We start from the raw sequence: 10,520 nt of genomic DNA, 5'->3' as shown, positions 1-10,520 counted from the left end.
ATTGATATAAAAATTCATAGAGCTCCTTTAAAACTTGATGTTGTCATTTTTGTTGTAGAAACTTAAATTGCATATTTAAGATATTATTATAAATAGGATAAACAATACGTATTGTCACCCAACTATAAAGTTATAAAAGAGTCCCCATTCGATTTTTCCTTGTTTGGTCACCATTCGTTAAATGGTAAATGGAAAGATGACCTAACGACTTTTAAAGTTTGTATAATAGCAACTTTAACTTTCAATATCTATACATTCACACCGCCTACACCAATCAAAAGTTCTCCTCCTCTTTCTTCTTCTTTCTACAGTTCAAATTTTTCCATGAAAATACTTTAAATGTCATGAATTTGCAAACCAAAATCTAAACAATTTTATTCTCCGATCTCCAAAACTGACCATCACATCCACTTGGATTTGAAGTATGTTTTTCTACTCATTAATGGGTACTAATCCACCGTATCGATCGTCAAACCATTTAGAGCTCGCTAGCCAGACTTTAAATAAATTAAAAAAAAACTTAACAATCCAATGACTTAATAAATAAAAACTTCCCAATAGTTTAGAGACTTAAATGAAAACTTTTGAATAATTTAGTGACTATTTGGTAACTATTTGAAATTAAGTGACTAAAATATAAAGTTACTAATAATTTAGTGACCTTAGATGTATTTTACCCAAAAGATATTATTGTAAAATAATTAATAAATTAAACCCAAAATACTGGATATGTACGCTCATTTTGAAACTTTTTTAGATAATTAAGTTTATTTTCTTTGAATTAAGAATTGTTTTTTAACTTAATTAAAGTATCTAAATAATAAATTATATCCCATTACTAACATTTCAATATAAAATTTCATATCATTCTGTTAATACTAAAAAAATCCAATACGGTTTCCGATAATGTTATAAATTATTTAACGCTTGAAAAAGAAGTATATAAATAGAAAAAAAACGTCTAATTTATTATTCCTCAAACTACCACAGTAAAAAAATTTCAAATCAAGATTCAATTTTTTTTTTTTGGTTTCAATAAATCCAGATTCAAATTCAAGATTACGTATGTCTTCTTCTCCTTCATTTTTATCGTCAACCTCGTTTAATTCCTGCAGGTCTGCTTCTTAAATTACAAAAAAAAAAGGGATTTTCATTTAATCCTTTTTTATATAACGTGGATCGTCGAGAAAACGAGTAAGCGAAAATGCGTAGCCGGGGATCGAGTAACCGGCTATCTAACTCTGGTGGCTCTCCTTTTCGTTCTAGAATTTCTGCTTTGCTTCTCGCCATGTTCGCTACGATGGCTACGGTTTACGTCGCCGGCCGGTTAGTTTTCGTTTTTTCTTCTTTTTTTTTTTTAAAGTTTTTTGTTGTACGTTTATTGAGGAATTTTTATTTTGAGCCTTGTATTTAAATGTAGGATGTGGCAGGAGGCAGAGAGCAGAGTATATTTAATTAAAGAACTTGATAGGAGAACTGGTCAGGTGATTTTCTTTTCTCGTTTTCTTGATCTCGCCTTATTTATTTTTTAGATTATGCTTTCAAATTTAGTACATCTGGTTCTTGGCCGTGCCTAGGTTTGAGGATGATGATCTGCATTTTCATTCATTGCTGTTATATTCTCTATCAAACTTGATGCTTTCGCATTAAATTTATTGTTGGCCACTGATTTGGATTATGTATAATATGATATAAAGTGATGGTGTTTAAGAGTTTGAAGATGATCTATTTTGGTACAAATCAGTTGGATTTTGGTGACATTTAATTTTTGAAAATTTTCAGGGTCATTCTTCTGTATCTGTTTCTGAGACACTAAAGATCGTTACCTGCAAGTAAGTTTTTTCCTTAGTACTTTTACATTTATGTTCTGTGTATTGAACCTAGTTTGATAAAGCAATGCATTCCAGGGAGCAATTGAAAAAATTATCAGCCATTCAGATGGATCTAGCTGCTGCTAAGCAAGAAGGTTATGTTTCGAAGGAGCACTCGGGAAATGATGGTACTCGTTCTAAGAAAAGGCTTTTAGGTGTTATTGGTATCATCACAACATTTGGACGAAAGAAGAATAGAGATGCAATTCGGAAGGCATGGATGCAATCTGGTAATGCATCTTTTCTCTTGACTAGTTTTATCTTTTATGTGTGTTTTAAGAATGATTGAAAACAATGAACCATACCAATACTGTAGGCTCCAAATGTTTTCTAATCTATTCAATCTCTTTGCATGTAACAACAACTATAGCAGTTATATATATTCATCAATCTACTGGGGTTTAGTGCCACTGGAACACATGAAATAGAATGCACATGAATGCTTTATGATCCCAGGGTTTTAATCAGATACATAGGGGATTGTTGTCTACTAACAGTTAATATTAAGTCTCATGCAAACTTCTTAACTGCTAATTAATGCGTACAATGGAGTCTGTTGCTAAATTAGTATTAACTGCTAATTAATGTGCACAACGGAGTGCTTTGCTGTAAATTAGAAGCCTAGATTGTTTTATTCAACTAAAAGGCTAAATGACCAATGAATACCATTCTGTTATAAATGAAGATGGCTTATCGTCAATTGCTCCAAATCTATCTCTAAATTAGTTTGAAAGAACGCTTTCCTTCTCTAGCATAGTTGATGGATATCTGCATTCCAATTTATTACCCTCCATTAAATTATTCATAGATTTGTAAATATCCTGCTACCTAATTATCATTTCCTCTGATAGTAGTTAAACTGAAAATATAATATGTGCAGGTGCGGCTTTGAGAAAACTGGAAGAAGAGAAGGGAATTGTTGTGCGATTCGTAATAGGAAGAAGGTTTCTAATTTATGGTTTCTCCTATCAAGTATTTCTCTTCCATTTCTGTTTATTGAATTTTATATTACTGGCAGTGCAAATCGTGGAGATAGTTTGGACAGGGAGATCAATGATGAACACAGCCAAACTAATGACTTCATTATTCTGGTATGGTGACCTATTTGAAGCTATTCTGTGCATATCTAGGAAAGTTTTTACTTGGGAATACAGGAACTTTAAGCTTATCTTGAATTATTTTGAATGGAATTGTAGCTCTTAGAAATTATTGCCAACTAGTGTAAAGAGATTCAGTAACTTGGTGATATCATTCATTCCAACTTTTAGGGTACATATGCAAGCATATTTCTGAAAGACCACTGACTTGATTCACATGTTATGTACGTTATTGCTGGTGAATCAACATGTTCCAAAGGATTGATCTTGTAGTGCCAAATATAATTTTCCTTTGTGTTTCAACAGGATGATGTGGAGGCACCTGAGGAACGTTCAAAGAAGATAAAGTTATTCTTTGTTCGTGCTGTAGAGAGCTGGGATGCAGAGTTCTATGTTAAGGTCAATGATGATGTTTATGTTAATATTGGTATGTAATCCTTTTTAGTTCTTTCAGGTATTGTTTTAGGTACTACCATGTGAATATGTTGACATGATTTCTTGTTATGGAAGTTTGCTTTCTCCCCCTTCCTCTAGAATTTTCTCCTATAATACATCTGTATATCAATTGCGAAAGGCCTTACATCCCAAAATAGTTGTTTTGAGTTATATCAGTTTCAATAACATTTCAAGTTCTTGTCATAAGTGCAAAGCATTGTTGCAGAAAACATGACAGTTTGTGATGATCAGCTGAAAGTGTTGTGGTGCAGGTGCAAGGGTCGTGTTGGTTAATTGAGAATGCATACTGTTATAGAACTAAATAATTCTTGACAGCCTTTACTGATTCAGTAATATTTGAAGCTGATCCTTTGATTGTTTACAGATGCTCTAGGAGCTAAACTTTCTGCTCATTTGGACACGCCTCGTATTTATTTGGGGTGTATGAAATCGGGAGAAGTTTTCTCTGACCCGTGAGTAAATTGTATTTGTCTGAAGATTACTTACATATATCGATTGAGATCATCTCCTTCCCAATTTTCCTTTGGTAAAATTTATGTTCCCCTTTATATATGTTCAGGACCCACAAATGGCATGAACCTGATTGGTGGAAATTTGGTGATGGAAAATCGTGAGTAACAAACAATCCTTTTCTTTTTCCTCTCCTATGCATAACGGAAATTTAGTAATGATCTAATAGTCTCATGTTAAATATAGCACACACGTCGAATCTATGTTTTTCTCTTAACTATAAATACAATGAAAACAGATCAAATGCTAAGAATTTAGTTCTTCAAAGTCATCATATGATATTCATGCATTAAGTTCTTTTTGCAGCTTTGTGTCCCCTGACATCCGAATTGGTCTATGGTTTCCACTTGTTTCTTAAAATTCTTATGTACGGTGCAGATACTTTCGGCATGCTTCGGGCGAAATATTTGCTATTTCACGAGCTTTAGCACAGTTTATCTCAATTAATAAGTAAGTTTTAACACCTTCTTTCGCCTCGGTTTTTCGATTGCACTCGGCTGACCTCAAAATTCTCTCTTTTTTGCAGGTCTCTTCTTCAGGTCTATGCACATGATGATGTGAGTGCAGGGTCATGGTTTATTGGGCTTGATGTGCAACACGTTCACGAGGGGAAATTTTGCTGCAACACCTGGTCTACAGGTTTGTCTTCCTCTCCTTTTTAAACACACAAAGAGATGCATGCATGCTTTCCCTTGCACGTTTCCGCATATAGTTGCAAAGGTGGTTAGTTGGTTAAGATAAGAGGATCCATCTCTTCTCAACTCTCTAATTCAGAATTGGCTATCAAATTAATCGATAATGTTCTGTCGAATTACCAAGTACCTAGTATTGTTATGTCTTTTGGCTATATTTAAACCAGTTATATGGAGATTCGGATACATCGTGTTTATATAATCATTTTCATTGCATGCCAGGTTCAGTATGTGCAGCTGTCTGATTCGACTAACCGGATTTACGTCAGCACCATTTTTATATAAAGAGAGTCCATTCTTTTTGCATTTTGGGAGTGTGGAAGTGCCAAAATTATTGACATGGAAGATTTCAGTCAGAAATGATTCTTTTAATTCAATCCTGGTTCTTCCAAGTTCTAACTGATGTACATGCAGGCCAACATACTTATCATTCTTAGAAGGCACATTATTTTTTTCCCTTTTGTTGATGTATTATAGCTCTGTATATTTTAAGTTCAATCTTTAGATTTGATTGATAAAATTTTCCAATATTTCAGATAAAAAATGAAGAGTTCTCTACGAGGATGTTTGGGTTTTTAGAATTAAATTTTCATCCGTCAGAGATGTTCTCGAACCTTTCAAGACTCTCAGACAGAAAAAGAAAACAAAATCCCAACCAAAACACAATACCTAATAAACAATACTTTGAATATTTCTTAAAAAAAATTATCTCCCTCAACAAATCTAACTTTTGATTTGGGTTGTGAAGTGGGCTCCTTTACTTTATCAGTCACATGTGGGGAATTCACATTTAAATTAGTCAAGCACAACTCTACATTTTTCCACCTTGGCTTGCAATTTTAAAAGTGCTTAATTTGTTTGTTCATAAATAATGCCAATTTATTAAAATTTGAGAACAGCTTGTGCATTGTTCTCCTATGCTTTTCGAAGGCAATAATACTCTTCATTAAAGAAAAAAAAAAAACCCTATTCGGTTTTGACATAAATTTATTTTGACCTAAAATATGACAAAATTGGCTTTGGGTTAATCAAGAAAATTTTGATCCTTTTGGGTTAGACGTTGTCCAGCCGAAGGTCTACTTGAAAAGTGAGGATTTGATAAAAATATATGTTTAAGAACTAAGTTTAACAAAAAAAAAGGTTTGTTTTCTAAACAGTTTGAGTTTCGGGTAAGTTTTCTTTGTCCAGCTCGGTCCGAATTTACAAAAAAAAAATTATTGTGGTTTTGTCATTATTTTACTATCATTTCGCTATTATATTGTTACTATTTTGTTGTTATTATTTAGATATTGTATAACTCTTGTTTCATTATTAATTTTGTTATTATTTTAAAAGTATTTGGCTAAATTAAATTTATCTTACTGTTATTTAAATTTTTTTTTCCATTTGTTAGGAAACATTTATTTTATTGTTTTTATTGTATTTGATATATTATATTTTTTAAATTTTTTTACATAAAAATTTTTTAATACGAACAGGTTGGGTCAGGCTCGAGTTAAAAAAATTTTAATACGAACAGGTTGGGTCAGGCTCGAGTTTTAACATTTTTATTCGGGTTAAATTTGGACGAAATTTTAGGTCCATTTTTCGAGTCGAGTCAGACCTAAACTTTTTACTTGGCTTTTCCGGAACCCAACCCGACCCAACCATGAACAACTCTATTTTGAATTAATAAATATTTATAAATTTATATCTATAAAATTGAATCAAATGGATAAGATAACATAATGTGATGTGGAGTAAAGTAATAATAGCACATTGCCTTGAGTGCAAGCTTGCTAAAAGTCAGTTATTTTTATAGAAGGCTGAAATCAAGTTCATTATTCGAATAATTATGGCATCTTTATAATAATAAAATAATCAATTTAACATATTATACTTATATAATATTTAATTTATACTAATAATTCATAGGTAATGTCCAAAATTGCCATCTAATCAAAACAATGGTGGGCCCTTTCTGGTGGGGTTTGCTGAGTGCTTTTCAGTATTTGCTTACCTTCACATCACTAAATGTATCCTTTCATATTATCGAATCCAAACTACAATATATTATTTTTATTATCGGAGTAACTACAATCTTAATATCATATAATTTAATAACTTTTACAAATTATTATGTTCCATTTATAATCATAACATATTGTATAACAATTTTGAGATTTAAACAAACTTATGAAAACTCTTTTAATAATTTGAAGTCGTTTAAGGTTTAAAATGCAACATTTTCAAAATTATTGGGTTGACGTCGCAACGTCGAAGTATCATATCGCAACCTTATCTTGAGGTTTTATCACCCTCCTCTGCCAAGAGTGTTGAAGGGTTCACAGAGGGAGAGTGCTTTGGTTCGTACGATACTTGTAAGTATGTGGCTTATATATTTTAGGTTGATAGTTCGAGTCCCCTACACATAGGTGATTTACATAATAAATATTACACACTATACTGATCTCTCCCGTGAGGCTTGTAGATCATATCTCCACCAACAAACATACAGTTAATACCTACCATGCTCGAAGGTTTGTCTAGTTGCTTGATAGATGATGACACTTCAAGAACTTCTGAAAGAGTCAATCCCTTAACAATATTTAAACATTTTTTGTTCTCTTGAAAATGTACGAAAGTTGATAACATTATCCACGACTCTTAATTTACCTAAAATGTTTTTTAAGTCAAATGAAATAAAATAATAATTTAAGTATCAAAATGAAAAAAATAAATGCGAAAATAGAAAAATAGATATAATTCAAAACTTAAATAATAAATTAAGGCATTTAAACATTAAAAAAAATTACAAATAAACCCACCTGTTACTATTGGCTTTTGCAAATTTGTCCTCTTTGTTTTGCCCTCTTTCCCTCCCTCTTTTTTTTTTTTGTTTTATTTTATAATCCAACTGTAAAAATGCCCCTAATACCAAGCGGTGTGATTTTGTTGTCTCCCTCATCTAGTTAAAAAGCAGAGCCAGTGCAAGCGGCTAAAGGACGAAGCTCCCAATGTCCAAATAAAATCCAAAACCAAACCTAATTTCTCTTACATTAAATGCCCATTTCAGACACCCTCATTGTCTTTTACACCAACTGGTAAGTAACAGCTCTTTTCTCTGTGTTTTTTTTTTTGGTTTCTCGTATCTACCGCCATTTTTAATAGGTACTATCACTGACGCTGATGCCAATGCTGTAAACTAAAAGACAATATAACACAGGCAAAAAATTGTAAAAAAAAGGGTATTAGATGCCATTACATTCAATGCAATTTCATGGCAACAACTACAACTACAACAAAAACATCATCAATTTCCACAAAAACAGCGTCTGCTCAGCTCAAAGTTCAAGTACAACCCATTAAGCCTAAGCGCCGCAAGTGTAAAGAAACCACTATCTCTTGTTCTTCTGCTACTACCGGCGCCGCAAACGGCTGTTCCGATTCTGGTTTTTCAGCTCGAAAGCTTGACCCCCCGACTGTTGTTTCAGCTGATAGTTCTTGGTGTTGTCCTGCTTCTAAGCCTTTCCCGACTCCGCCACCTCCTCCTCCTTCTCCTCCTCAAACTCGCCTTGTTCCGGACCAGGGTTCGACCGATTCTTCGTCGGCTTCTAAGATCCGGTATTCTCCGGGAAGTTTATCACCCGTCATGGATTTCACGACGATCTCCAACGGTCATTCACCCTCGAGTTTCACTAAGTTCAACTCTGCACTCACTGCGGGTCTTTTAAACCCGCATTCTCCGCCGCCTCCGCCGGACAAGTCACGATCTAGTCCAACCCTTTTCGAGATGATGGCTAGCGAACCCGATGTCCACCCAAGGACCCAAACCCAGATCCAAGTACCCATTTCAGGTCCTGGACAAAACCAACCCCCACCAGTCATTGACAAACAGGTGTTGACAATGCAGCGGATTTCAAACCTTTTGTCAACCCGGAGCCCCGGAAACCAGTTCAATGATCCGGATTCGAGTGATATAAAGCTAACGTTGAGTTCCAAGGATGGGATTAGTGTGTCAATGAATGTGCATAGGCAAATTGTGGTGGCTCACAGCAGGTTCTTTGCCGTGAAGTTATCTGATCGATGGGCAAAACAACAGAGAAATGGATCGGCTGGACCGTACATTGTTGAAATTGCAGATTGTGATGATGTTGAGGTTTATATTGAGACCCTGAAATTGATGTATTGTAAAGATTTGAGGAAGACGCTAATGAGAGAAGATGTTCCTAAGGTTCTTGGCATTTTGAAGGTAAAGTTTCAATCTTTTTCAATTACCAATTTTTAGAGTATGGATTAGGGTTTTTAATTGTTGAAATGGTTGATTTTGTGGGGTTTTTTTTTTCTTTGTTAGGTTTCAGCTGCAATTGGATTTGATGCTGGGGTTTTATCTTGTTTGGAGTACTTGGAAGCTGCCCCTTGGGCTGAGGATGAAGAAGAGAGAGTGGCTTCTTTATTGGCGGAGCTCCGCCTCGAAAATGTCGGAGCAGGGGAAGTTTTAAAAAGGGTTTCTGTCGAAGTTACTAACGGAACCGATGATGGTGGTGGCGATAACGAAGAAGTGCTTCTCAAGCTTTTGCATGTTGTTCTCGAAGGCAAAGACGAGAAGGCAAGGCGGGAAATGAAAGGGTTGGTCTTGAAGATGCTTCGCGAGAATTCATCTCAGAACGATCTCCGGAAAGAATCGTTGTATTCGGCTTGTGATGGTTGTTTGGAACTGCTTCGTAGCCATTTCCTCCGAGCAGCATTGTCGGATTTGACGGATGTGAATCAGATTGCTAGACAAGCAGATAATTTGCATTGGATTCTGGATATTTTGATTGATAGGCAAATTGCTGAAGATTTTCTAAAATCATGGGCTTCTCAATCCGAATTATCGAATGTTCATTCTAAAGTTCCGGCTGTTCACAGGTACGAAGTTAGCCGAGTGACGGCACGGTTATTTGTTGGAATCGGAAAGGGACAACTGTTGGCATCAAAGGAAGTAAGATGCTTGCTTTTACAAACATGGTTGGTACCATTTTATGATGATTTCGGGTGGATGAGGAGGGCATCAAGAGGTCTCGATAGGCATTTAATCGAAGACGGTCTAAGTAACACAATTCTCACTTTACCTCTAGCTTGGCAACAAGACATTTTGCTTGCTTGGTTCGATAGGTTCTTGAACTCAGGCGAAGATTGTCCCAACATTCAAAGAGCCTTCGAAATTTGGTGGCGGAGAGCGTTCTGGAAACGCAGCGGTGATCAAGAACTACCAAGGGAATCACATGTTACAATTGCAACCATTGAGAATTCATAAAGCTGGTGATACCCTTTTTCTTCGTTTCCTTTCATTGATAGCTCATTTTTCATCTTCTTCGTCTCTAAACCGAAGCTCGTCGCGGTTTAGTCTGGAAGAAGGCGTCAAGACAGCAGCCTTTAGGTTACATTTATGTTGGAAATAAACACTATATAGAAACCAATTTTCATGTTTTAATGTTTTCACTGACATATCTGGTTTTGGTTTGTATTGGAGGGTCATTTTAGAATTCAACCAAAAGACACTCTTTTTTGTTCAGCTCTGGATTTTACATGTCTTGGCATGGAACAAATAGGCATATATTTATGTTGTTGTAATTAAAGGCCTTTGGAGTTGCTGAGAGGCTGTGTTGGATGATGTCAAAGCATGCTTCATAAGATTTTGCAGAGATGGTATACTCTTTTTGTTGGCTTGTTTTATGACATTTTGAAGTTTGAAACCCATAGTCGATTCAAATCAAATAAATAATTAAAAGGTTATGAAAATTAAGAAAAGTAATTTGATTCAATTAGTTTATAATGGACAGATATGTACATTCTCTCATTTGAATCATATGGTATAAAAGAAAGGGTTAATTTATCAAAGCATCCTTAAACTATCATTCATATTTCAAATT

General features: G+C 34.6%; 2 protein-coding genes across 4 annotated transcripts; both read left to right on the top strand.

Moving 5' to 3' along the window:
- Window positions 1-990: 990 nt before the first annotated feature.
- LOC105789104 (hydroxyproline O-galactosyltransferase HPGT1) lies at window positions 991-5,184 on the top strand. 2 transcript variants are annotated; one of them, XM_012616333.2, is made up of 12 exons: window positions 994-1,326; window positions 1,421-1,484; window positions 1,783-1,832; window positions 1,908-2,101; window positions 2,752-2,815; window positions 2,890-2,962; window positions 3,275-3,395; window positions 3,789-3,876; window positions 3,984-4,034; window positions 4,313-4,384; window positions 4,461-4,573; window positions 4,849-5,184. In XM_012616333.2, exons 1-12 carry the CDS (start codon window positions 1,205-1,207, stop codon window positions 4,869-4,871), a joined length of 1,035 nt encoding a protein of 344 aa, XP_012471787.1. In that variant the 5' UTR covers window positions 994-1,204; the 3' UTR covers window positions 4,872-5,184. The 2 variants fall into 2 exon arrangements, with proteins under 2 accessions (XP_052483588.1, XP_012471787.1); XM_052627628.1 differs by lacking the exons at window positions 4,461-4,573; window positions 4,849-5,184 and having other exon boundaries at window positions 991-1,326; window positions 4,241-4,380.
- A 2,365-nt stretch (window positions 5,185-7,549) lies between these two features.
- LOC105789103 (BTB/POZ domain-containing protein At1g63850) lies at window positions 7,550-10,292 on the top strand. Of its 2 annotated transcripts, none has more exons than XM_052627627.1 (3): window positions 7,550-7,709; window positions 7,832-8,857; window positions 8,960-10,292. In XM_052627627.1, the coding sequence occupies exons 2-3, from the start codon at window positions 7,886-7,888 to the stop codon at window positions 9,902-9,904; spliced, it is 1,917 nt and encodes a 638-aa protein (XP_052483587.1). In that variant the 5' UTR covers window positions 7,550-7,709; window positions 7,832-7,885; the 3' UTR covers window positions 9,905-10,292. The 2 variants fall into 2 exon arrangements, with proteins under 2 accessions (XP_052483587.1, XP_052483586.1); XM_052627626.1 differs by having other exon boundaries at window positions 7,561-7,709; window positions 7,818-8,857.
- Window positions 10,293-10,520: the final 228 nt, after the last annotated feature.

The sequence above is a fragment of the Gossypium raimondii genome, chromosome 2 (genome assembly GCF_025698545.1).
Source record: "Gossypium raimondii isolate GPD5lz chromosome 2, ASM2569854v1, whole genome shotgun sequence".
Taxonomy (NCBI): Eukaryota; Viridiplantae; Streptophyta; class Magnoliopsida; order Malvales; family Malvaceae; genus Gossypium; species Gossypium raimondii.
This window is presented reverse-complemented; position numbering and strand designations above follow the sequence as displayed.

Coding starts and splice junctions, on each gene's coding strand:
- LOC105789103 (XM_052627627.1), top strand. CDS start 7,886: ATGGCAACAACTACAACTACAACAAAAACATCATCAATTTCCACAAAA. Junction 8,858..8,959: donor AGGTTCTTGGCATTTTGAAG/GTAAAGTTTCAA, acceptor TTTCTTTGTTAG/GTTTCAGCTGCAATTGGATT.
- LOC105789104 (XM_012616333.2), top strand. CDS start 1,205: ATGCGTAGCCGGGGATCGAGTAACCGGCTATCTAACTCTGGTGGCTCT. Junction 2,102..2,751: donor GAAGGCATGGATGCAATCTG/GTAATGCATCTT, acceptor TAATATGTGCAG/GTGCGGCTTTGAGAAAACTG. Junction 3,877..3,983: donor GGAGAAGTTTTCTCTGACCC/GTGAGTAAATTG, acceptor ATATATGTTCAG/GACCCACAAATGGCATGAAC.